Source organism: Bufo gargarizans, chromosome 1 (assembly GCF_014858855.1).
Source record: "Bufo gargarizans isolate SCDJY-AF-19 chromosome 1, ASM1485885v1, whole genome shotgun sequence".
Classification (NCBI taxonomy): Eukaryota; Metazoa; Chordata; class Amphibia; order Anura; family Bufonidae; genus Bufo; species Bufo gargarizans.
Genome location: NC_058080.1, coordinates 731,738,937 through 731,766,760, shown reverse-complemented (window position 1 = coordinate 731,766,760; position 27,824 = coordinate 731,738,937). Strand labels below are relative to the sequence as shown.

The following is a 27,824-nucleotide window of genomic DNA, read 5'->3' as shown; positions in this document are numbered from 1 at the left end:
AGAAGACCACAACTATTAGAGACAGACGGGGCTTTTTCAGTGGGATTGCTTCTACGGGAGCATGATATAGCGTCGCACAGAGTCCATGCTATACTAAAGAATCACACTGGTGCCACTGTATAGTCCCCCCCCCCCCCATGACTTTTGCAGCGTACGGATGTGGGCATGGCTGCCAGCGCAGTACTGACTGATACCATTAGCCAGCAGCAGAATTGTGAATGCAGCTCTGGCTACAACTTTCTACCCTATTTACTGTGTATTACCTCTAATAAAACTGTAAAATGGGGTTCAGTGGAGGACAGACATACAGTATATACACATGAAGACCATTCCCATAGTCAACCATAAAATACGGCCAGTCATATGTTGGTATTTTTTTTATTGTTTCTTTATGTCGCTGGAGTGGCATGACAAGGCAGATATCATTATTAGGCAACTGACATCATAACAAAGACATAAAGTGTATATAAAATAATAATTTCTAACATTTCTGGAGAGTCAGACCCATGTATGTATTTTACTACTCCGATCTATAAAATTAAGCAGCAAAACAATGTATTTTTTATTTTTTTTTACAATAATCAAAAAAAAAAAAGCTAGATAAATTTAAAATATAATATTAAAAAGGTATCCATCTAAAATAATATTACTGCATAGAAAACTAAATTACTTTGCTACCTTTCACTACTGTGGTCAGGGGTACGGGGGGGAGGGGGAGTATGTATTTGGAGTACAGGCTACAACCTTTATCCGGAAAATGTGTCTGTCAGCGGGAGCTTAACTGAGCTAAATAAAAGCATTACCCATAGCAACCAGATTGCGGATTTCCTAGTGCAGTTTATAGATAAGAAGACGTCATCAGTTTAGTTGCTAATGGACAGCAGCTTTTATATAGAGTTAACCAGGCGCAATTGCTGTCTTAGAGGGCATCTGTCAGCAGTTTTGTAACTATGAAACTGGCTGACTTGTTGCATGTGCGTTTTGCAGCTGAAGGCATCTGTATTGGTCTCATGTTCATATGTGCCCGCATTGCTGAAAAAAATGAAGTTTTGTTATATGCAAATTAGCCTCTAGGAGCAATGGGGGCGTTACCATTACACCTAGAGGCTCTGCTCTCTCTGCAACTGCTGCGCCCTCTGCACTTTCATTGACATGACCAGGTGTGATCACGTGTACACTGCCTGGCCTTATCAATCACAGTGGAGAGGGTGCGACAGTTGCAGAGAGAGCAGAGCCTCTAGGTGTAACAGTAACGCCCCCGTTGCTCCGAGAGGTTCATTTGCATATAATAAAACATAATTTTTCTCAGCAATGCGGACACATATGAACATGGGGCCAACACAGATACCTTCAGCTGCCAAGCGCACATGTAACAGGTCATCCAGTGTCATAGGTACAAAACTGCTGACAGATGCCCTTTAAAGGGTTTATCCCTCTATAAGAACATCAAATGTCTCGAGGAAAAGTATCCGACTGCTGGGACCCCCACTGATCAAAAGAAGGGGGGCCTGGAGTGACACTCCCTTCTCTCCCCTGTCTTTGTGATCAATGAGAGTACCAGCGGTCAGACCCCCACTGATCAGATAGTTATCATCTATCCCCTGGCTAGAAGTTTTTCTTCTGGTGGGACAACCCCTTTAAGCATAGCTCCCAACACTTGAATCCCTATTTAAGTTCCTCCCCCCAATCCACCAGGAATGCCTATTTTTGGTACATTTGCATAAGCCCCGCCCTCTGTGAGGCACATTTCAAGGGACGGTTGGGAGACATGCATTCAAGGGGCATTTCCTCTCAGCTGCTTGAAGTTTTCTACAGTTTCCATAATCATATATGTTTTCTAGCAAAACTGGGTGACAAGCAGTATGGCGTCCAAAAGGGTTAACACCCAGCATTCCAAGACCCATAAACAGAGTCTGTCACCCATCTCCTGCTCCGATATTACTACATAACTAGGCAGTCTATGAAAGCTGAGTGACAACCTGTGTGGGATCCGCCTTAAAGGGTACGTCCACCATATTACAGTTTGTACATAGATCTATTCTACATATAAAGTGGAGTCACTTTGTCCATATATTTCATTATTTGTTTTGTACTGTTACGAGTCTACGAAGCTGGAAAGGCGGCCATTTTGGCATTCACCCAGATTGCCAGAAATTGTGAATTTTTGATCTTCAGGGAAACAATCTATCACGTCCCACAGTGGTATCTGTTTACATGCTACTAAATGAGAATATTAGTGCCATGGGGAGCAGCAGTCTTCATTTTTGGGCACTATTTTAGCAAGTTGCCAACTGACCACAAAAAATTCTAAGTGGAACCTGTGGTTTCTTATCAAAAAGTATAAAATAACATCATTTTCTGATACAGAAGAACTCATACGTGCGATATCCAGCATTAGTAATATTAGGAGGCAGTGCTGTATGAGCCGGGCGTCCTGCGTCTCACATTTTCTGAGACTGACTCTTGCACATCGTCAGTATTTGTTTTAGCACCTTCTGAACGTCTTCATCCATTTGGCCCTGGTGAGGAAACAGAAGTAGTTAGAGAAATTCACCCAAGTCAGTAAACCTAAGGTTGACCAAAGATGAGATCTCCATAAACCTAACAGGTTCCCCCTACAATCTAATGTCAATGTCTAGTGTAAGGAATCATCGTGGATGATAGGTACGTGTCACCGAGGTTCCTGGCCTCGGTGGAGTAAGAGACGGTTTTTATGTATCATCAGCAATTGCTGTTTGATACTTAGTATGGCTGTAATAGCTGATCCGGGACGGCTCTTACCGGGAGTAGTCAAAGTGCTGGGTGGGTGACTACTCCCCATGTTCCAGGCCGGGTTTTTCCAGGCATAAAAAACAGCCAGCACTGCCAGGTGGAGAGGATTACCTCCGTCTGACAGTGGAGCTCAGGAGGTCTGTGTGCTGTGATATGAGGGCTGTGTAGGGATCTGCGGCTTGAGCCGGGCTGGAGGGCTCAGACCCCTGTGAGGGCGAACAGGCCGCCTAACGCCTGCCTGTGGACTCGACAAGGCAGAACTTCCAACAGGGTGTGAAGTAACACCCAGGAGCAAAGGTGATTGTTTTGTATAAGAACTTTTCATGTGTGTGAACGATCACCAAGCAACTTGCGGTTTTGTTTTGCTTTCACGTGTGAACAAACACTGATGTTTTGAACCAAGAACTTGTACTTTGCCTCTGTGCCGCACTCGCTTATCCTAACTGCCAAAGCGGATCTCCACACTAGACACAGGGAACCAAAGCTCAGAGTCGGTCTACTCAATGAGGAAGTCATTTGGAGAAGTTCTGCTATAGATGTAATATAAATATACAAATGTGTCACTCATCCATTGTATTACTTACATTGTGGAGTCACTGAGCCCATACATTACTTATCCTGTATGGATCCCGAGTTACATCCTGTATTTTACTCCAGAGCTGCGCTCACTATTCTGCTGGTGGAGCCACTGTGTACATACATTACATTTCTTATCCTGTACTGATCCTGAGTTACATCCTGTATTATACTCCAGAGCTGCACTCACTATTCTGCTGGTGCAGTCACTGTGTACATACATTACATTACTTATCCTGTACTGATCCTGAGCTACATCCTGTATTATACTCCAGAGCTGCACTCACTATTCTGCTGATTGGCAGTGGAAACAGGTAACAGTTGTTAGACACATCTCATTTTTATTTCTCATCTTCCAAATAGGGCTGAAATTAGCCAATTCTCGGCATGGCTACCGGGCCAAACCCAATGTTTTGTGACCTCTTTGAAACTATTATAAATCAAACGGTGCTTTACCTGAACTGCATAGAGCAGATGCATCCTGTAAACTGATACGATTTCTTGATGCTGTTTCTTGGTTTCCTAGAAGTATTAAATATTAAATCCGTGTCACAAGAATTTTACAGACATTATTTGTACATAAAATCTAGACATAGACGAGTTTGTATGTTCTCCCCGTGTTTGCGTGGGTTTTCCTCCCACACTCCAAAAAGACATCCTGATAGGGAACTTAGATTGTGAGCCCCATTGGGGACAGTTGGATGCTAATGTCTGTAAAGCGCTGCGGAATATAGTAGCACTGTATAAATGCATAAAATAAAATTAAAATAAATTTGCTTAAAGTGAACCTTATCTTAAATTATAGTAAAATTCCAATAATCTGTCACACTCAGAAATGCCGGTGGTGGATTGCTAGAAAACCAGAACCATAGGTGGTTTGAATACATAAATATACACTATATTTTAAAAGTATATGAATCCCCCCCCAATGATTGGGTTCAGGTGCTGCAGCCCCAACCATTACATCCAGGTGCATAAAATCCAGCACACTGCCATGTAATCTCCATAGAGAGACATTGGTCGTATATGGGTCATACTGAAGGGCTCAGTGGCTGTAGACCTGGCATTGTCATAGGATGCCGCCCATGGTCGGACTGCTAGATCTGCCCATTACCTGTGACCAGGAGCTCAGCCACGAAGCAGTAGACCAGGAAAGCTCACAGAATGTCCCTGCTGTATGCGTGTGGAGATCTCCTATCCTCTGTTCTATCACTCACTACAGAGATCCGCACTGTGTCTAGAAGGGACATCAGCTCAAGAACTGCACATTGGAAGCTTCATCGGGTTTCCATGGCCTGGCAGCTGCACATAAGCCTACGATCATCATGCTCAATGCCAGGTGTCAGCTGGAGAGGTGTAAAGCATGTCATTGTGTTCTCTGTAGGGATGAATTGTCTCTCACTACGGATGAACCTGAGTTTGGTGGATGCCTGGAGAACACTACTTGCCACAGTGCATAATACCCACTTGTGGTGGAGGAGGGGTAATGATATGGGGCAGTTTTTTCAGGATTTGGCCCCTTATTTACAGTGAAGGGTGATGTTAATACTACAGCACAGACATTTTATATAATTGACGCCTCACCTTTGTGGTTACAGTTTGGGGAAGGTCCTTTCCTGCAGCTCATGACTCACAGCGAGCTCCATACAGACATGGGCGATGAGTCTGGTGTGGAGGAACTTGACAGTACTGACCTCCCTGATTGTAAGTCAGACCTTCTCCCCCGACATCAGCGCCTGACCCCACAAGTAGGACACAAATTTCCACTGACACCCCAAAATCTCCTGGAACAGTGTAGGCTGTTAAAGCTGCAAGGGCCCCAATTCCTTCATAACATCCACTGTTTTGGAAAGGGATGTCCAACAAGTCCACCTAAGAGTGATCGTCAGGGGTCCACATACTTTTGGTCATATAGAGCATATATTTACCATGCTGCTGATGGTGTCTAGGCCCAGAATCCCCAAGAAAGGCATCATCTGAAGCTCCATGGATCTAATGCAATATCTGTTTTGGTGCCACACATCTATCATCTACCATTTATAATTCTGGTGCCTTCCAATGTGGCAGAGATACCTCTGAGTCTCCACCAGCTACCTCTGCACCCCTAATAGCTACTTACATAGCTTCCACTTCTATGAGCCGGTGCCAACAGCAGTGTCCCCATGTCATTATCTATAGGCTCCAGTGTGGGGTCATTGAACCATAACTGACTATTCAGGTGTTAGGTACACTTTACATACGTATCAGGTGGTGGAACTGTTGTTGGAGTAAATATGGAGAAGAAGGACTTACCACCAACTGGTTCTGCAGTTGTTTGACCTGCTGTTGTAGAGATTCCAGCTGCTGGCTTTGCCGCTTGGGAGTGCTTGTGGTAAACGATAGCTGGGAAAGGCTGTTTAGTGCATCTTTGAGTTTGCTCACTTCCTTCGAGAGCTCGTTTATCTGGAAGATCATGTATTCATCTTAGTAAAGCTTCTTGTACAATACGTTACAAACACTCACACTATAGGTCTAAAAACATTGTTCCTACATAGGTACAAGGTCAGACCGACCCACCAGAATACCAGAGCATCCTACATTGATATGATAACCCATCAGTCCCTTTCATCATGGGGTGCAATGAGCTTCCAGAGGGGGTCCATGAGTGCAACATCTGAGGAGCCCAGGACTGGAGACAAGGATAAGGCACTAAATGACAAAGATCAAAGACCTTTCTGGTTCCAGCCATCATATTAAGAGCCTGGAGGCTAATCACAAGTCAGCAGGCTTGTGTAGATACATCTTCTGTGTGTATATGATCACAAAGACTTATTATTATGACCACTTGTGGGAGGGGACTGATAAAGTGTTATGTTATATAATGGAATTATCCTAAGGTTTCAGAACGGTTATTAATTTCATTAGAATAGTAGCTGTTTGGTCACCTCTCCATTAATATCAGTACAAGACCCCAGGACATTGGTGGAGGCCTTGGGTCTACACCCTCAAAAATGACATATCATGATTTATATCACGACTTATACAAGGATTATCACTATTGAGCTAAGTGTGCCTTATTGTAGTTATTTAAAACATAACTTTTATTTTGTCTAATTTTTAGAATATTGTGACACCATATTAAAACAATGCTGTTGATGCACTGCTTTATTGGAAGGGTGTCGGGTATAGCTAGCAGCTCTAGTCCCATATCAGTCAAGCGGCAGTTTTGTCAGAGGGGCCACTTGAAACAATATATTTTGCGGGTTGCTCGGCCTAGACTCTTTCCCTAAATAAGCTATTCCAAGACAGCTGGGAGAACCCTAACAGGCTGTATTCCGGGCACCCGCCCTTAGAAGGGCGACCCACAGCCGCTAGAACCTTGGGTCTATTGCTGCTGAGCCCTGACAACTAATCCTTCCTCAAATTTGTCCTTTGTCCTTAGGACAAATTTGAGGAAGGATTAGTTGTCAGGGCTCAGCAGCAATAGACCCAAGGTTCCAGCGGCTGTGGGTCGCCCTTCTAAGGGCGGGTGCCCGGAATACAGCCTGTTAGGGTTCTCCCAGCACTCTTGGAATAGCTTATTTAGGGAAAGAACCTAGGCCGAGCAACCCGCAAAATATATTGTTTCAAGTGACCCCTCTGACAAAACTGCCGCTTGACTGATATGGGACTAGAGCTGCTAGCTATACCCGACACCCTTCCAATAAAGCAGTGCATCAACAGCATTGTTTTAATATAGTGTCACAATATTCTAAAAATTAGACCAAATAAAAGTTATGCTTTAAATAACTACAATAAGGCACACTCAGATCAATAGTGATAATTAAGGACACCTCTGAGTAACTATACACTGGGCCACGACTATTGAACCTCTGACTCTGAGTATACATCTACTAATAAGACTTATACAAGGACTTGTATCAAAAAAGTCCATAATAAAAAAAATCCAAAAAATGTTCACCAACCTTTTTGTCTTTGTCTTCATCCATTTTTGAGGTATTTTCCGACAACCTCTTCATCTCGGTCAGGTCTTCCTGCACTTTGTTGAACTTCCTCCTAAGCTCGCCAAGCTCTTGTTCTTTGCTTTGTAGCTGTTCCTGCATAGAGTCTTTTTCTTCCTTCACTTGTGACAATTCCCTTTTAACTTGCTCATTCACCAATGAAAATGTCTCTCGTTCCTTCAGCAGATCGCTCACTTGTGTAGATAAGGCGCTAATGTCATCTTCTAGAGACACCTGGCGCTCAGCTAATAATTGTTTGGTCACCATGGATTCCTGGACTGCAGACTTTTCTTGCTGTAGTTCATCTTGTAAACTTTTTATCCTGGATTCTTGAGTAGTGATCTGCTCTTTCAGCTCATTTCTTTCCACTTCCATATTTTCTATTGTATGTTTAAGATCTCCAACCACTTGCACATTTTCAGTTGCCATCATGCGCCCCTTCTCCTGGTCCAACTGTTGCTTCAGCTCACATACTTCTTCCAAAATTCTAGCGTGCTGCGAGGCCAAATCCACTAAATCGTTCTCCACTTTCTCTTTGCTTTCTTCGACTTCTTCCAAAAGCTTTGCATGTTCTTCCTTGTGGATGAAATCTGACAAGACCTCAAGTGATGCTTGCCTAGTCTTTTCAAGTTCCGTCTGGGCTTTACTGTATAACAGAGTCAAGTCATTCACTTGTTTGGTCAAGTCATCTATGGTTTTTGTCATGTCCTCTTCCACTTGACCGTTCTCCACTGGAGACATTTGCTCCGTCTTTCTTTCTAATTCCTTCTGTAGGCTTTCAATTTCTTCCAGTAATTCTTGTTGCTTCACATTAAGTTTGGCGTTCTCCTCGTTCAGTTTCTCTATGACAGCGCCATAAGATTTCTCCATCTCTTCTTGCTTCTCTATGGGCACCAAGTTGACGATACTTTGGGTAACGACATCTATCTGGTGCCTCAAATCATTCATCTCATTCTCTTTCCTTTCACTTTCCGCTAGGACCTCCTGGTATTCTATCTTCAGAGCTTCAAATTCTTCCAGCACCAACAAGCTTTCCTCGCTCGTTTTCAAGACTCCATCTTCTTCTTGCTCCACTCTTGACATCCTGTGTAGATTTGGCTTGAAGGATATGTCTTGTTTCATATCACTAGGGGATCCCTGAGACTGAAGGTCTATATCTGAAGCCACCTCTGAAGTTTCCGTACTGAGGGACTCTCGAAAGCTTGACTGGATCTGAGCTTCCAGGCTTTTCCTTTTGGTTTCGGACTCCTCCAATTTCATTTGCATGTCTTCAATGGTCTTTTCCAGCAGTTTCATTTTGTGTTCGTTGTTAAATATTTCAATCTGGGACTCGAAAGATGTATCTGAGTTATCGGAAATGACCGCTGGAGATTTTCCATCTTGGCTTTTGGCAACAGATAGGTTTAAGTCAGTCTGCGTAGAATGGTAGGAGTCACAGCTTATATCTGTTAATGCCTCGTTATTGACTTTCTCCTGTAATTGATATACATATTAGTATTGTTGAATATTTTATACATGGCGCATGAAGATAATGTTTCCCAGTTCTAAGAATTCCATCTAGACAGACTTAAAGGGATTGTCCACTTTGGAGTTGTTTAAAGGCTCGCTTGATGATAAACTGATCACAAAGTTATTCTGTGACCCCGGCCATCAGCTACAGTATAACCTATGCTAAACCTGACCATAAATGTTCAATTTCCCTGCAGTGCCACCACAGGAGAAATGAAGTATTACAAAGTACCCATTCATATTCATGGTTTGCCTGTAATAAAGAGCTGCCAAACCCCTCAAGCTTATGAATATGATTTTATGGGCATGATCCCAATTTTCCAAGATGACAGACTTTAGCTTACCATCAGGATGTCCACATAAATATTATATTGTCGGCAGATCTTGTTGACTTCAGTCAGCAGTCTGAGAAGTAAACATCTTTTATGGGTTTGAACTGCGATACCAGACATAACCCATAGTTAAAAGTGGAGCTGTTTGTTTAAAAAAAAAAAGTAGATCCTTTTTGCTAATCCTGGACAATCCCTTTAAGCCCTCCAATAAAAGGAAAAACAGCAGGCTAAAGAACGCATTTTCAATGGTACAAACCTGTAACTTCTCTTGTAATTCTATGTTTAGCAGTGTTAGAGAGGCCACCTTTGCTTGCAGCAGTGAGATTGTGTCTTGGTGCTCGGCCTCTGAGCTCACATCCAGTAGACTGTCTTCTATAAAGTGAAAAGCACCAATGTGATTACTACTGCCAGTACAGAACCAACAAAAAAAGGGAATAATAAACAAAAACAAAAAAAAAAGTTGCAAAATAGAGAAGAAGCCCTTGAGATGCACACCTTGTGTTTCTTCATATAATTTCTTATATAGGCTTGTAGCCAAGAAAGAGAACCATCTCGACAGCGCCACCTATTGGAAGTGGGCCCCTATGAGTCAAAATCTTTGTTGGAGAGTCAGATTTTGACTCATAGGGAGCCATTTCCAATAGATGGTGCTAGATCGAAGGTTCTCTTTTTCGGAGAGATACCTTTTTTCATAATTGTTTCCAGGGGCAGACTGGGAACTTAAAGTGACCCTGGAAAAATACTAAAAGCGGCCCATTGTGTAGTCGGGTCCAAATCGATTGAAGGCAGGTCCAGCAATACCACAATAGTACATTATACCACCCCAACAGAGCCAAATACCATCACAAAATACTGACACCAACAGCACAAAATACATCCCCAAGAATGTCCACTGGCCGGCCGTGAGGACGACTCAGGCAGCCCCCTGGGAATCGGCCCACCGGGAAATCTCCCTGGACAATCCACCCCTGTTTGTTTCCCATGGAGCATTGCCATTAAAGGGTTTGTCTCATCTCACCATTACTAAGGCAAGATGAGACACAGTCCTGACCACCAGCTGGCCAGGAAACACCAATGCTTGCTGTACTCCGATGTTTCTGTAGCTCTCATGCACCACAACGGGAGCTACTGAAACAAGGAGCACCAGGACGCTCTGCTATTCCCCGACCAGCTGGCGGCTGGGAATGCATCTCGCCTTTGTAATGGCAAAATGAGACAACCCCTTTAAGTCTCCAGACAGGTCTCTTTAAGGAGATTCAGCACCCTGCCTAAGCTTATACAGTACAGGCTTGAAAAGAATAGATGACAACTAGTTTTGAGCTAATCGAATTCCACGAAATTTGATCTGAATTTCAGGATAAATTCGATTTGCCGCGAAACCTAATTTCCTTGTGCTTCGTGGCAGCGAATCGCTTTAACCTGAAATAGTGTAAAAAAATAAAAATATTTATAGTATAGAAAAAGAATACTTACTTGATCTATTTGCTTGCGACGGGTTGGCCGCCGCCATCTTGCTTGAAGACCTTGCACGAAATCCCGTGTGCGGTGACGTATGATGTCACCACGCTGGCTGGCTTGATGATGTCATCAGGGGCCGTGCAAGATCTGGCACCAGATCTTCAAGCAAGATGGATCAGGTAAGTATGATTTTTTAAAAAATTTTTACACTCTGTTATTTATATTAGATGCCGCAATCATGTATGAACATGGCATCTGAGGGCTACAATGGCGGAGGGAGGAGGGGGGGCCGCTCAATCGCCGCTCCCTGTCATTGGAACCAGTACTTACAAAGAAATGCGCTTCGTGACGAAGTAATTCGTCACAAAGCAAATTTTGGGGGAAAAATTCGGAAAAGCAGCCGAATGGAATTTATGAATAGTTCGCTCATCTCTAGTGACAATCATTATGGCTGCCACTGCAACTCCCAAGACTATGACTGCAGTAGTTCTGCATAACTAAAGCAGGTTTGCCCTTTCAGAGTCTGGAAAAGCTGGGTAGAAACACTGTGATGGCAGCATTACTGGTTTTTATTTACTCATGGATAGAAATAGGTACACTAATATGTCCTAATTGCGAAGGTCTAACTGCAATGTGGATGACATAGGCAAAGGATCTGCACCCTCCCACTGTCAGCTGTAATATACAGCCAGGATCAGAGCCAATCATGGCTGTTTATTCCTTAGATGCCATGGTCAATAGCGACAACGGCATCTTAGGCTACTTTCACACTAGCGTTTTTGCTGGATTCGGCAGAGTTCAGTAAAAACGCTTCCGTTACTGATAATACCACCATCTGCATCCGTTATGAATGGATCCGGTTGTATTATCTTTAACATAGCCAAGACGGATCCGTCATGAACTCCATTGAAAGTCAATAGGGGACGGATCCGTTTACTATTGTGTCAGAGAGGATCCGTCTTGCTCTGCATCTCAGGGCGCAAAGCAAACCGCAGTATGCTGCTCTCCGGTATGAGAACAGAACGGAATGCATTTTGGAGCGCTCCATTCTGTTCAGTTACGTTTTGTCCCCATTGACAATGAATGGGGACAAAACGGAAGCGTTTTTTTCCGGTATTGAATTTGAGACCCTATGATGGATCTCAATACCGGAAAACATTAACGCTAGTGTGAAAGTAGCCTAGGCAGTGTGGCAAAGAGACAGAGCTCCCTCTGTCAGCCCGAGACAGATCAGAAGGCAAGAGACTGCCTGTCAGTGTAAAACTGACGGGCAAGAATTCTTTGGAATATGAAGTATTCCCAAACATTATGTAAGCAATCAAATAAGCAGCTTCTAATTCCCTTAATTAAGATCAAGTTTTTACACAAAGTTGTGGAGGAGAAATCTGCAATAAATTGATGGTTTAAAATTCCCTGTTGTGGGCATAAAAATATGCCCAAATTACTGTAACAACCAAGACAATCAGCATATTATTTATGGTGTAACAACGCAAAGCACAGTGTAGGGATTGCTGTCCAAAAAATTATTCAAGTCAATCAAGTTTTATCTACCCCAAATTGGTGCCCTGACAGAACAAGTCCTGATACAGTTTTGTAGCTGAAACAATTATGTAAATTAAGCCTCATCAGCTGAGAAGTGGAGATTGTATCCAGTGTAGACAATGCTCTGTGAGCTAAACAGCCCGGACTCCAGACTGATACATTGTAACAAACTAGCACAGTTGTATCCAGTCTAGACAATGCTCTGTGAGCTAAACAGCCCGGACTCCAGACTGATACATTGTAACAAACTAGCACAGTTGTATCCAGTCTAGACAATGCTCTGTGAGCTAAACAGCCCGGACTCCAGACTGATACATTGTAACAAACTAGCACAGTTGTATCCAGCCTAGACAATGCTCTGTGAGCTAAACAGCCTGGACTCCAGACTGATACATTGTAACAAACTAGCAGAGCTGTATCCAGTCTAGACAATGCTCTGTGAGCTAAACAGCCCGGACTCCAGACTGATACATTGTAAAAAACTAGCACAGTTGTATCCAGTCTAGACAATGCTCTGTGAGCTAAACACCCCGGACTCCAGACTGATACATTGTAACAAACTAGCAGAGATGTATCCAGTGTAGACAATGCTCTGTGAGCTAAACAGCCCGGACTCCAGACTGATACATTGTAAAAAACTAGCACAGTTGTATCCAGTCTAGACAATGCTCTGTGAGCTAAACAGCCTGGACTCCAGACTGATACATTGTAACAAACTAGCAGAGATGTATCCAGTGTAGACAATGCTCTGTGAGCTAAACAGACCGGACTCCAGACTGATACATTGTAACAAACTAGCACAGTTGTATCCAGTCTAGACAATGCTCTGTGAGCTAAACAGCCTGGACTCCAGACTGATACATTGTAAAAAACTAGCACAGTTGTATCCAGTCTAGACAATGCTCTGTGAGCTAAACAGCCTGGACTCCAGACTGATACATTGTAACAAACTAGCAGAGATGTATCCAGTGTAGACAATGCTCTGTGAGCTAAACAGACCGGACTCCAGACTGATACATTGTAACAAACTAGCACAGTTGTATCCAGTCTAGACAATGCTCTGTGAGCTAAACAGCCCGGACTCCAGGCTGATACATTGTAACAAACTAGCACAGTTGTATCCAGTCTAGACAATGCTCTGTGAGCTAAACAGCCCGGACTCCAGACTGATACATTGTAACAAACTAGCAGAGAGATGATCTTAAAAATGTTGAGGAACAGAAACACAAAGTACATACAATAAATATTGCTATGCAATGAATAGTAACCTAAAACCATGAAACCCATTTACTAGATTTTTTGCAATTTCAAAGGAAATCACTTACAGTGTATTACCGGTAAATGTAGGCGAGTTGTCATGACTTGTCATCCACATAACTTGCTTGAGTTAACATGACAGGACTGGATGGAGGGCAGGTTATTCTGTCTACACCGACAGGACAACAATCTGACCTGTTCTAAAATCCACCGCCACATGCAGTACCGTATGTGCTATCACAGGGGGGCATCACGCAGGGGGTGAATACTTTTTTTACAGCACTGTGATTACCATAAATTAATCTGGTAAACTGTGGCTCAATTAAAAGATCTGTAATGGAGAAATACAACATAAAAGGAGAAGTCTGCGCGATTCCCTATAGGGAGGTTCTATGTTCTGTGTTTTTTATCAGATTTTATTAAACCCCCTTCAGTAGAAGACCGATTTTCCCTTTTGCGTTTTCGTTTTTTTTTTCTCCCCATCTTCCAAGAGCCATAAACTTTTTTACTTTATCCGTTCACATAGTCATACAAGGGCTTGTTTTTTGTAGGACAAGTTTTTTTTTTTTTACAGCATCATCTTTTTATTTCAAAAAGAGGAATAAAATTCTTAGTGGGCCCCGAAAAAAAATGCTATTCCGCCATTGATACCCATACATTTTTTAGAGTTCCATCTACAGAACTGTGTAAGAGGTTGTTTTTTATTAAGGGGCAAGCTGTGCTTTTATTGGTACTATTTTGGGGTACTTACGACTTTTTGATCACTTTTTATTCAATTTTTATGGCATTTACTGTGCAGTATTTATTTTTTATTGTTTATTTATATTTACATTGTAAAGGGGTTGCTCTCTCAAACAGGGCGGCGGTGACAGATTCGTTTGCAGACAACAGGATTAAAGTCCAACTTGATGCTTTATTTTATGACACACCGGCAATTTACAGGCAAGTCCAGTTATCATTCACTGGGTATGATGTAGATCCAGCATCACAAAACATAAATAAAATAAACTCCTGCCCGTCTGGGCTCTAACTAATACAGGTTAGCTCCTAGCTCTGCTATTGACCGCAGGTCACACAAAGAGAATCCGACGTCTCTAGCCAGCAAGGCAGCCAGCTTCCCAGACTTCTTCCAGGTATAACTCCCCCTGACTGACAGCCTGTGATGTGTTTTTATTTCCCCCTAATGATCCCAGCTGGCTACACCTGATGACCCCTCAGGCTAGGGGAAAAATCTGCCCTGGAATGGGAAGGTCCCACTACCAAACCTACTTTCCCAGTCCAAATAAAATCCAGCCCTTGAACATTTAAAAAAAACTGTCTCAGCAACCTACACCTTGCTGAAACCACTTAAGCCTTTTTTTTTTACTTACCTCACCCAGTTGAGGAACCTGGGTGAGATATACACCCCTTCCAAGACTTTTCCATACACTTTACCGCAATATGCAAAATTGGAAAGGGTGTGACTTTAATTTTTAATTCTTGTGTTTTTTTTATATTTAATAAAGTATTTGTAACTTTTTTTTAGTCCCCCCAGGGTTATAAAAATTGCCGTCACGAATACCATAACTACATCAGTCTACTATTGCAGTATATGGGGATTCTCTGTACTGCCTATTAACAGGCAATTTACTGGGAGCAGTCCTGGGAGCCTTCACAAGACCTAAGGCTGCCATAGCAACAGATAGTAACCCCGAGATTTTGCTGTGGGGGGTTCAATCAGTGACTATTTGGCATCTGAGAGGTTACATGACTGGGATTGGAGTTCTCTCCAATCCCAGTCATTGAGGGAAGATGTTAGCTGTATTACACAGCCACTACCCACAAAGTATAGAGCGGGCTTAGCTAGTGAGACCACTTCATACTTCCCTCACATACCTAGTATGTAGGAGTTAAAGGGAATCTCCACACAGAAGCTTCCATTGTAAATATTCATAAAACTCACTAATGATGCTTGTGATGTGCCCAACAGCAGAACGTGAGTGACCACAACTCCTGTTTTACTCCTTTGCTTATCAGCGTCACCCACCAGAATGGACAACTGCAGGTAGTCACCTGCACTCATGCCTCACTACTTGGCCATAAGTATGTGCACCCCTTTAGTGAGTTTGGCCACTTGAAGCCAAGGAAAATTTTCAGGATCAGGTGGATTTTTCATACATTAAAAGGCCTCTTAGAGAACTAAGTAAGATGATAATGCCTCCATAAAGGACAGTTTGCCAAGTCTGGTCTGGTCTCCATCAAACATTTTTAGGATGAACTTAAACACTGTTATAAATTAGAAATGACCATATATTTTCTGAAATTAGACATGGTACATTGTGAATGCCACCCAGCGCTCTACACTCATGATCGACTTTATGTAAGCTTTTTTTAAAAAAAAAAATGTGTAAAAATTCATGTTTGTGAGTAAATGTCTGAGCCAAACGGAGGCTGAGCCAAATAAGTCCACCACAAAACTAAAAGTTCAGGATGTGCAGAGTTCATACAGGTCACTTATACCTATGGACATTGGCTGGTTAGGGAGTTGAGAGATGCCCTCATTAGGTGAAGGGGTGATTAGATATGCAACTCATCTTCTTACCCTTTGAGTAGAAAAAAAAACCTCTTGCAAATGTGACAGAGAGCACATGTCCCCTCTCATTTGTTAAGGGGATGATAACATGAAGGAAAGTTCATGTAACCCATCCCTTTGGAGTCACTGGAGGCTGCACAGGAGAAAGCTCCCAGTAACAGAATGTGATTGGTAACAGGGATGATAACATGAAGAAACGTTCCTGTGTCAGTCCCCTGGGGTCACTGGAGGCTGTTTAAGAGGAGACATGACTGTAGCTTGTTGTGATTGGTTAGAGTGGTGGTAATATGATGAAAAGTTCCTGTAACTGACTGTGATTGGTTACAGTGGTGGTAACATGATGAAAAGTTCCTGTATCAGTCCCCTTGGGGTCACTACAGGTTGTATGGGAAGACATCCCTGTAACTGACTGTGATTGGTTAGAGTGGTGGTACCATGATGAAAAGTTCCTGTATCCGTCCCTTGGGGTCACTACAGGCTGTACGAGAATACATGCCTGTAGCTGGTTGTGATTGGTTAGAGGGGTAATAACATGAATAAAAGTTCCTGTATCAGTCCCCTTAGGGTCACTGGGGGCTGTACTGTGGAGACATGACTGTAACTGGTTCTGATTGGTTAGAGGGGTGATAACATGACAAAGCATAAGTCCCCTGGGGTCACTGGCGGCTGTCAAGGAGAGATCTAACAGTAACAATATGTGATTGGTGAGAAGGGTGATAACATGAAGAAAAGTTCTAGTATCAGTCCTCTTGAGTCACTGGAGGCTGTAAAGGGCAGACATGACTGTAACTGGTTGTGATGGATTAGAGGGGTGACAACATAATGAAGCATTAACGAATCAGTCCCCTGGGGTCACTGGAGGCTGTATGGGGAGACATGCCTGTAGCTAGCTATGACTGGATAGAGGGGTGATACTATGAAGAAAAGCTCCTCTCTCAGTTGCTCTGGGGTCATTGGATGCTGTACATGGGAGAGATGACTATAACACATGGTCCCTTTTTTTTGCAGCTCCCTCCTCCCACCTCACTTCTATTTAGTACCAAATATACACCCCAAAGATTGCACCTAGAAATTTTGATCCTAGGGTCATTTGTAACATAGTAACATAGTACATAAGGCCGAAAAAAGACATTTGTCCATCCAGTTCGGCCTGTCATCCTGCAAGTTGATCCAAAGGAAGGCAAAAAAAAACTGTGAGGTACAAGCCAATTTTCCCCACTTAACCCCTTAGGGACACAGCCTTTTTACACCTTAGGACCAGGCCATTTTTTGAAAATCTGACCAGTGTCACTTTAAGTGCTGATAACTTTAAAACGCTTTGACTTATCCAGGCCATTCTGAGATTGTTTTTTCGTCACATATTGTACTTCATGACACTGGTAAAATAAAGTTAAAAAAAATATTTTTTTTTGCATAAAAAAAGTCAAATTTACCAAAAATTGGGAAAAATTAGCAAATTTCAAAGTTTCAGTTTCTCTACTTCTGTAATACATAGTAATACCCCCAAAAATTGTGATGACTTAACATTCCCCATATGTCTACTTCATGTTTGAATTATTTTGGGAATGATATTTTATTTTTTGGGGATGTTACAAGGCTTAGAAGTTTAGAAGCAAATCTTGAAATTTTTCAGAAATTTACAAAAACCCAATTTTTAGGGACCACTACAGCTCTGAAGTCACTTTGCGAGGCTTACATAATAGAAACCACCCAAAAATGACCCCATTCTATAAACTACACCCCTCAAGGTATTCAAAACTGATTTTACAAACTTTGTTAACCCTTTAGGTGTTGCACAAGAGTTATTGGCAAATGGGGATGAAATTTGAGAATTTCATTTTATTGCCTAATTTTCCATTTTAACCCATTTTTTCCACTAACAAAGCAAGGGTTAACAGCCAAACAAGACTGTATCTTTATTGCCCTGACTCTGCCGTTTACAGAAACACCCAATATGTGGCCGTAAACTACTGTACGGCCACACAGCGGGGCGTAGAGTGAAAGGTGCGCCGTTTGGTTTTTGGAAGGCATGTTTTGCTGGACAGTTTTTTTGACACCATGTCCCATTTGAAGCCCCCTGATGCACCCCTAGAGTAGAAACTCCATAAAAGTGACCCCATCTAAGAAACTACACCCCTCAAGGTATTCAAAACTGATTTTACAAACTTTGTTAACCCTTTAGGTGTTGCACAAGATTTAATAGAAAATAGAGATACAATTTCAAAATTTCACTTTTTTGGCAGATTTTCCATTTTAATATTTTTTTTCCAGTTACAAAGCAAGGGTTAACAGCCAAACAAAACTCATTATTTCTGGCCCTGATTCTGTAGTTTACAGAAACACCTCATATGTGGTCGTAAACCGCTGTACGGTCACACGGCAGGGCGCAGAAGGAAAGGAGTGCCATACGGTTTTTGGAAGGCAGATTTTGCTGGACTGGTTTTTTTTGACACCATGTCCCATTTGAAGCCCCCCTGATGCACCCCTAGAGTAGAAACTCCATAAAAGTGACCCCATCTAAGAAACTACACCCCTCAAGGTATTCATAACTGATTTTACAAACTTTGTTAACCCTTTAGGTGTTGCACAAGATTTAATAGAAAATAGAGGATACAATTTCAAAATTTCACTTTTTTGGCAGATTTTCCATTTTAATATTTTTTTTCCAGTTACAAAGCAAGGGTTAACAGCCAAACAAAACTCATTATTTCTGGCCCTGATTCTGTAGTTTACAGAAACACCTCATATGTGGTCGTAAACCGCTGTACGGTCACACGGCAGGGCGCAGAAGGAAAGGAATGCCATACGGTTTTTGGAAGGCAGATTTTGCTGGACTGGTTTTTTTGACACCATGTCCCATCTGAAGCCCCCCTGATGCACCCCTAGAGTAGAAACTCCAAAAAAGTGACCCCATTTTAGAAACTACGGGATAGGGTGGCAGTTTTGTTGGTACAAGTTTAGGGTACATATGATTTTTGGTTGCTCTATATTACACTTTTTGTGCGGCAAGGTAACAAGAAATTGCTTTTTTGGCACCGTTTTTTTATTTTTTATTTACACCATTCATCTGACAGGTTAGATCATGTGGTAATTTTATAGAGCAGGTTGTCACGGACGCGGTGATACCCAATATGTATACAATTTTTTTTATTTATGTACGTTTTACACAATAATTTCATTTTTAAAACAAAAAAAATGTTTTAGTGTCTCCATAGTCTAAGAGCCATAGTTTTTTAAATTTTTGGGCGATTATCTTAAGTAGGGTCTCATTTTTTGTGGGATGAGATGACAGTTTGATTGGCACTATTTTGGGGTGCACATGACTTTTTGATTGCTTGCTATTACACTTTTTGTGACGGAAGATGACAAAAAATGGCTTTTTTTACACCGTTTTATTTATTTTTTTACGGTGGTCATCTGAGGGGTTAGGTCATGTGATATTTTTATAGAGCCGGTGAATACGGACGCGGCGATACCTAATATGTATACTTTTTTTTATTTATGTAAGTTTTACACAATGATTTCATTTTTGAAACAAAAGAAATCATGTTTTAGTGTTTCCATAGTGTAAGAGCCATAACTTTTTCAGTTTTTGGGCGATTATCTTGGGTAGGGTATGATTTTTGCGGGATGAGGATAACGGTTTGATTGTTACAATTTTGGCATAGATGCGACTTTTTTGATCACTTTTATTACCTTTTTTGGGAAGTAAGGTGGGCAAAATTCCAATTTCATCATAGTTTTTAATTTTTTATTTTTATGGCGTTCACCGTTCGGGTAAAGTAACATTACCGTTTTATAGATCAGGTCGTTACGGACGCGGCGATACCAAACATGTGTAGGGAATTTTATTTTTTTCATTTTTAATCAGTGATAAATGTGTTTTTTGATTTTTACTTTATTTTTCACTTTTTTCACTATTTTTTTGACCCAGACCCACTTGGTTCTTGAAGATCCAGTGGGTCTGATGTCTGCATAATACAGTACAGTACAATATATAGTACTATACTGTATTTTACACTTTGTCTGAACAGATCTATGCCTTTCAGCACAGATCTGTTCAGCACCATGGACAGCAGGACGCCTGAGAAGGCGTCCTGTTGCCATGGGAACCTTCCCCGTCTGCTCAGTAGTGGCCAGAACTGCGCAGACGGGGAAGGGTAAGGACGGGGCTTGGGGGGGCTGCCTGGAAGCTCTCTCCCTCTCCATTCGGGGGACTGCAAAGGCACAGCAGCCCCCCGATGGGAGAGGGAGGGAGCTCCCTCTTACTGTTAACCTTTTCCATACAGCGGTCCGTACGGACCGCTGTATGGAAAGGGTTAAACGACTGACATCGCATCACCGATGTCAGCCGTTTATACCAGGGTGCCAGCAATGTGCTGGCACCCTGGTATACCCACTAGACGCCAACGATTACGCAATGGGAGGCGGGGGGATCGCGATCCCGCCTACCGCACCGCCCGCCTCCCGCACCGCCCGCACCGCCCGCAACCCTCCCCCTGCACCTCCCACCGGGCAAAAATCACTAAGGGGGGGGGGGGGGGGATACAGATGCACTTTAGGAATACTAAAGTTTCTGATCCCCGCGGTCAGGGACCGCGGGGATCAGAAACTGCAGAAATCGCAGCAAACCGCAGGTCTGAATTGACCTGCGGTTTGCCGCGATCGCCGACATGGGGGGGTCACGGGACCCCCCCGCGCATTTAGCCTAGGTGCCTGCTCAATGATTTGAGCAGGCACCGGGTTCCGATCACTGCCAGCCGCACGGCAGTGATCGAAAATGCACAGGGCGTACATGTACGCCCTGTGTCCTTAAGTACCAGGGCACAAGGGCGTACCTGTACGCCCTGTGTCCTTAAGGGGTTAAGGGGGGAAAGAATTCCTTCCCGACTCCAATCAGGCATCAGAATAACTCCCTGGATCAACGACCCCTCTCTAGTAGCTAAAGCCTGTAAGCTAAAGGTAATTAGGAATCTCTATATTTAATGGTCATGTATTTACATACTGAGAAAAATATATATATATATGGCCTATGACAGTTAGGCTGGGCCCCAAGATATCATTATAAATAATATAATATAAATAACTAGAAAAGCTACAATTTCTGGGGAAATTGTGTGAAGTGTTCTTGCCTCCACCAGTAGCTTACAACTGGAGTGGGCGGAGTAACTGGGTGGAGTGGCTTGAGTAACTGTTGTGTGGTTGGATTGGCTGGAGTAACTGTGGAAAGGTTGCACCTAAAAGTCGGGGTGGGTGCACCTAATCGTTGGGGTGGTTGCACCTAAGGGTTGGAGTGGGTGCACCTAAGGGTCGGGGTGGGTGCACCTAAAAGTTGGGGTGGTTGCACCTAAGGGTCGGGGTGGGTGCACCTAATCGTTGGGGTGGTTGCACCTAAGGGTCGGAGTGGGTGCACCTAAGGGTCGGGGTGGGTGCACCTAATCGTTGGGGTGGTTGCACCTAAGGGTCGGAGTGGTTGCACCTAAGGGTCGGAGTGGGTGCACCTAAGGGTCGGGGTGGTTGCACCTAAGGGTCGGGGTGGGTGCACCTAATCGTCGGGGTGGGTGCACCTAATCGTCGGGGTGGTTGCACCTAAGGGTCGGGGTGGGTGCACCTAATCGTTGGGGTGGTTGCACCTAAGGGTCGGAGTGGGTGCACCTAAGGGTCGGGGTGGGTGCACCTAATCGTTAGGGTGGTTGTACCTAAGGGTCGGAGTGGGTACACCTAAGGGTCGGGTGGGTGCACCTAATCGTTGGGGTGGTTGCACCTAAGGGTCGGGGTGGTTGCACCTAAAAGTCGGGGTGGTTGCACCTAAGGGTCGGGGTGGGTGCACCTAATCGTTGGGGTGGTTGCACCTAAGGGTCGGAGTGGGTGCACCTAAGGGTCGGGGTGGGTGCACCTAATCGTTGGGGTGGTTGCACCTAAGGGTCGGAGTGGTTGCACCTAAGGGTCGGAGTGGGTGCACCTAAGGGTCAGGATGGTTGCACCTAAAAGTCGGGGTGGTTGCACCTAAGGGTCGGGGTGGGTGCACCTAATCGTTGGGGTGGTTGCACCTAAGGGTCGGAGTGGTTGCACCTAAGGGTCGGAGTGGGTGCACCTAAGGGTCGGGGTGGGTGCACCTAATCGTTGGGGTGGTTGCACCTAAGGGTCGGAGTGGGTGCACCTAAGGGTCGGGGTGGGTGCACCTAATCGTTGGGGTGGTTGCACCTAAGGGTCGGGGTGGTTGCACCTAAAAGTCGGGGTGGTTGCACCTAAGGGTCGGGGTGGTTGCACCTAAGGGTCGGGGTGGGTGCACCTAATCGTTGGGGTGGTTGCACCTAAGGGTCGGGGTGGTTGCACCTAAAAGTCGGGGTGGTTGCACCTAAAAGTCGGGGTGGTTGCACCTAAGGGTCGGGGTGGGTGCACCTAATCGTTGGGGTGGTTGCACCTAAGGGTCGGAGTGGGTGCACCTAAGGGTCGGGGTGGTTGCACCTAAAAGTCGGGGTGGTTGCACCTAAGGGTCGGGTGGGTGCACCTAAGGGTCGGGTGGGTGCACCTAATCGTTGGGGTAGTTGCACCTAAGGGTCGGAGTGGTTGCACCTAAGGGTCGGAGTGGGTGCACCTAAGGGTCGGGTGGGTGCACCTAATCGTTGGGGTGGTTGCACCTAAGGGTCGGAGTGGGTGCACCTAAGGGTCGGAGTGGGTGCACCTAATCGTTGGGGTGGTTGCACCTAAAAGTCGGGGTGGTTGCACCTAAGGGTCGGGGTGGGTGCACCTAAAAATCGGGGTGGTTGCACCTAAGGGTCGGGGAGGGTGCACCTAATTGTTGGGGTGGTTGCACCTAAGGGTCGGAGTAGGTGCACCTAAGGGTCGGGGTGGGTGCACCTAAAAGTTGGGGTGGTTGCACCTAAGGGTCGGGGTGGGTGCACCTAATCGTTGGGGTGGTTGCACCTAAGGGTCGGAGTGGTTGCACCTAAGGGTCAGAGTGGTTGCACCTAAGGGTCGGAGTGGGTGCACCTAAGGGTCGAAGTGGGTGCACCTAAGGGTCGGAGTGGGTGCATCTAAGGGTCGGGGTGGTTGCACCTAAAAGTCGGGGTGGTTGCACCTAAGGGTCAGGGAGGGTGCACCTAATCGTTGGGGTGGTTGCACCTAAGGGTCTGAGTGGGTGCACCTAAGGGTTGGGGTGGGTGCACCTAATCGTTAGGGTGGTTGTACCTAAGGGTCGGAGTGGGTGCACCTAAGGGTCGGGGTGGGTGCACCTAATCGTTGGGGTGGTTGCACCTAAGGGTCAGGGTGGTTGCACCTAAGGGTCGGGGTGGTTGCACCTAAAAGTCGGGGTGGTTGCACCTAAAAGTCGGGGTGGTTGCACCTAAGGGTCGGGGTGGGTGCACCTAATCGTTGGGGTGGTTGCACCTAAGGGTCGGGTGGTTGCACCTAAGGGTCGGGGTGGTTGCACCTAAAAGTCGGGGTGGTTGCACCTAAGGGTCGGGGTGGGTGAACCTAATCGTTGGGGTGGTTGCACCTAAGGGTCGGAGTGGGTGCACCTAAGGGTCGGAGTGGCTGCACCTAAGGGTCGGAGTGGCTGCACCTAAGGGTCGGAGTGGCTGCATCTAAGGGTCGGGGTGGTTGCACCTAACAGTCGGGGTGGGTGCACCTAATCGTTGGGGTGGGTGCACCTAATGACTAAGGTGAGTGCACCTAAGGGTCGGGGTGGTTGCACCTAACAGTCGGGGTGGGTGCACCTAATGACTAAGGTGAGTGCACCTAAGGGTCGGAGTGGGTGCACCTAAGGGTCGGACCCCATGACTAAGTGACCCAAGTTTGGTGACTTTAGTTTCAAATCTGTGCGACTGGGAGCAATTAGAAAATTTTCCCTGTCAAAGTCAATGGGAAAAACTTGGATTGCTTAGCCGTGGACATTTTTAGTGGCAGCAGGGGTAGCTGAACGTTTTGATATAAGAATTGTGTAGGTGGCCTGAAAATGAGGGAGTGGTGGCAGTTTAGAAATCATGTCCTGATTTTTCAGCTTTTGCCAGCTCCCACTCTAGCTTTGCCATTCATTCCTATGGGACAACTTTCGCCACAAGAACCACGATATTCCGTGAACCATTCGGCGAAATGTTCCACAAAGTAATAGCAATCCGATCGGGAACAATCTGCACGTTTTGGTAAATTTTTGTCTATGTAGTGTAAAAACTGTGGGAGGAGTTAGGGTGGCAAATTTGGCTATAATAAGAATAATATATATGTGAGATAACAGTAAGTGGTCTTGCTATGCAATGGATACAGCTCCATCGCCAGGCACGGAGACTTACCGGTGCTGTCACTCAGCCTGTCTCTGTACTCTCGCCTGAAGGGTGAATTTTCATTCTGAGAAAACACAAGACAATAAAACACGAGCAGCATGCAGCCATAGCATTCTAAAGCTGTAGGCCAAAAATAATATTGGCTTTGTATAATCCATAAAAATTTTGAAGATCATTTAGAGCAATTAATGTGGAGATCTCTGGATCCATGGGAGGTACAGGGCTGGTTCTGGCTTTGTTAGAAAGAGATTGTCATCTACTCTATGATGTATGAATTTAATTTTTTTTACGTTACTCATGACATGATCCCTTGAAGTCCAGTGTTTTTAGGTTTTGAGCGGTGTTACGCTCTTACACATCAGACACATTACCTTGCCGCTATGTTCAGAGAAGAAGACCTCTTCTGTGGCTGACAGTGGGGTCGATGTTGATGACAACGGGGATGATAAGTCGCTGAGCTGTAATGACAAAGGGTTTTACATTGTACCAAACTCACATACATCGCTGACAGAGGGGGTACTATTGGAACTCTAGCGTCGTAGATGTCTAAGGGGCCTGACAATGGACTTAGTTTTTTTTTCTACAAGTAGCACTACTAGTTCTTACCTTCTAACATCAGGACACGTTGCCCAGTCTTGCCCTTCCTTTCCCAAACCTATGAGTGATGTGGTCACTGGTTTCCACAAGATCAACGCACTCCTTCTCTACTGCTGTTACTACTTCCATCATCTGCAGGATGTTCTATCCCCCACCATGACTATCCCACCAACAAAAGACTGGAAGGGTGACTATCCCCAGCAAGATCATTTTCATACTAAAGGATGTTTAAGCCCCACCCTATGGGGCATAAACCAGATATTGTAGGGGAAAGGGCCCCTTAAAGGGATTTTATTTAATGGACTATTCTTAGTATTTGATTGGTGGGGTCTGACTCTAGAAACCTCTGGTGATAAGCTAACTGATGAGGCCATTGTTTCCCCAAGCACAGCCCCGTGTGCATACGATTGTGGTTGTGCCTGGTACTGCAGCTCAGTCACACTGTGTGCTGCAGTACCAGTCACAGCCACGACAGTATGTATGGCGCTGTGTCAGAGGACGTGGAGGGCTGCAGCTCTTCTGTTGATCAGGGGGAGTGTAGGGAGTCCGGGGAGTAGAGAGACACTTGCTTTGACCATGACAGCTCTTCCCCACCCATCTTTTTATGATTCACATTTGTCAGAGGGTCAATTCCCAATCCACAACAGACTAGATGTGGCTTGAGATATGGATCAAGACAATGTCCCTAAGACAATAATGAACCATCCGAGCGTAGGGCTAAAGTGTTGTCAGTGGGAAAACCCTCCATTCGTTTTGACCACGACCAGCAACTCTTCTGACTTACATTTCTCCATCCACATCAATGGTCACATTGACATCCAATGGATTCATACAATGCCCCTAAGACAACACTGACCCACCAGGGAGCAGAGCTGGAAGTGCTCTCATAGGGACAACAGAGAGGAGGCATTTCGTACAGGAAAAAGGTTTGGCGATGGGGGGTTGATTACATACTACTTTTAGGAGTGTTCCCTCTAAACATGAACTTTCTTGCACATTGTAACATGTCAGATTTGTGGAAAACACACACAACATGTATATGTCACGGTTACCTGTAGAGGGCTGAGAGGAGGAGGTGGCGGAGCTTTGCGTTTTTTGGGGGTTCCACTTCTCTCTGAGCTTAATCTATTGACTTGATCATGCTGGAAGTTTTATAGGCCAGAAAAATGGAGCTGTTAGTTGGGTTAGTAGAAACCGAGCAAGACTTATCTACAAAGGTACACGACTACGACTACGGAGGATATCATACAGTAGACCTACCCTACAGAGGAAGAAGATGAAGACTCCTTCCTAGGAAATGCTTCACACATGCAATCTAAAGACATCATCCACATGCAATATATACAGTATATATAGAGAGACATCATCTACATGTTCTACTAAACCAGGCGGGAAAGAGTCAGGGTTTGTGACATCATCATTGGAAATTATTCACAAATTGACCACAGATTAAGCTTAGATTACATTAAGATCAACTTTTAATATCAAAAGTTACAATTTAAAGATTGTGATGATCCACGGAGATACTGTAATAGAAAGGTCTGCAAACGATGGCCTCCTGATTGGGTGACCCTACAAGTCCCACCGGACCCAAGATATTCAAAACACTCCTCTTTTATGCTAATTAGGATAAAGCATGAACATTTTCTGGACTATCTTGTGAACCCTGGGACTGATGGCAATTATAATGTATAATATTTAAAATATAATGGGTGCCCCCACCTTATCCTACCTGGGAACCTCCATTATGTACCAGTAGAAACAGTGATGTCAGTAATCCCAGCCTTGACATGCATGACATCAAAGACTGTAACTTAACCAATGTGTAAGCTTCACTCACTTCTGCAGGTATTTTAATGTAGTGCCCTGCTAGGACCTTCCATCTCAGTTTCCATCTGCGTAGGCTTAGGAAACCTAACCTAGTGGTCTTTGCTTGTGTCTCTCTCTGTAAATATCTTTTCATACCCAACAGAAAGCAGAAGGGTCATCAAAATTTCTGGGGACCCTGACGTATAGGAAGGAAAAGGGAGGAGAACCCAGGGAACATGCTGAAGGAATCGGCTTGTTATTTGAGAAAGGAGACCAAACACCTACAAGTTCAATGAGACATTTGGAACAAGACCTCAGACACTTACTACACATATGGATTCTGGAGCGTTGCAAAATTTTCATGTTTAGATGGAGGTTACCTTCCTCTGACGTAACCTACATGGGGCATGGCAGACAGTATGTCACCATGTCAAAGGTTACTGCAATTAATTTCAAACGTCAATCCTTGGCCTTCAAGGGGAGAGCCTATTGTCTCTCCATCCAGTGACATTCACTTGGATCAGTGCTGAATGAGCACTGATCCTGCTGCTGAGCCCAGCTGCCTATTTGAGGACAGCCAGGTGCTGCCAAAAACCTGGACCGGCAATTAAAATCCAGTCTACGGTTTTTGTATACGATGGGTTAATCCTGCTTATAGCTAACGAAGGGTGACATAGGGCAAGGAAGAGATAAGACATGTAACTCCGGTACCTGTAATGGCTTGGTCGGACTTTTCATTCCTGTATAAAGAAAGACAAAAAACACGTAAACCGGATTTAGCAAGCAGTCTACATTTCAATATGGCAGCCATTACAACTTCTTCTTCTATGGATGTCACCATGCTTTTCCAGACTCATGAATGGTAGACCTACTTGTCCAAGGGCTTGATCAGAATTAGAAAAACAGCGACACAGCTGTCCACAGGTTGTATATGGTATTGCACTTAAGCTACACTAAACTGTATAGGACCGAGCTGCAATACCACACACATCCTGCGGACCTGTGTGGCACTGTTTTCAGAAGCAAGCAGCCTTATCTTTACAATCCTGTACAACCCCTGGGGGGAAACCATCTTTCTAAATACTACAGAGCTGTGGTTCTCAACCTTCGCTACATGTAACCCAGGGTGAGGGGGGAT

The 27,824-nt window shown here is 44.4% G+C and overlaps 1 protein-coding gene across 4 annotated transcripts in view; it reads right to left on the bottom strand.

Moving 5' to 3' along the window:
• Positions 1 to 1,313: 1,313 nt before the first annotated feature.
• Positions 1,314 to 27,824, bottom strand: part of RAI14 (retinoic acid induced 14) — a 150,248-nt gene continuing 123,737 nt past the window's right edge. For 3 of the 4 annotated variants that reach the window (XM_044276412.1, XM_044276413.1, XM_044276411.1), the window contains 9 exons: positions 27,398 to 27,426; positions 25,930 to 26,019; positions 24,652 to 24,738; positions 24,290 to 24,344; positions 9,426 to 9,541; positions 7,293 to 8,801; positions 5,641 to 5,790; positions 3,805 to 3,870; positions 1,314 to 2,519 (listed from right to left, as the gene is read on the bottom strand). In XM_044276412.1, coding sequence (XP_044132347.1) covers positions 2,442 to 2,519; positions 3,805 to 3,870; positions 5,641 to 5,790; positions 7,293 to 8,801; positions 9,426 to 9,541; positions 24,290 to 24,344; positions 24,652 to 24,738; positions 25,930 to 26,019; positions 27,398 to 27,426 — 2,180 coding nt within the window. In that variant the 3' untranslated portion in view covers positions 1,314 to 2,441. The remainder of the gene's footprint in view (positions 2,520 to 3,804; positions 3,871 to 5,640; positions 5,791 to 7,292; positions 8,802 to 9,425; positions 9,542 to 24,289; positions 24,345 to 24,651; positions 24,739 to 25,929; positions 26,020 to 27,397; positions 27,427 to 27,824) is intronic. The other variant, XM_044276414.1, reaches the window with a different exon arrangement.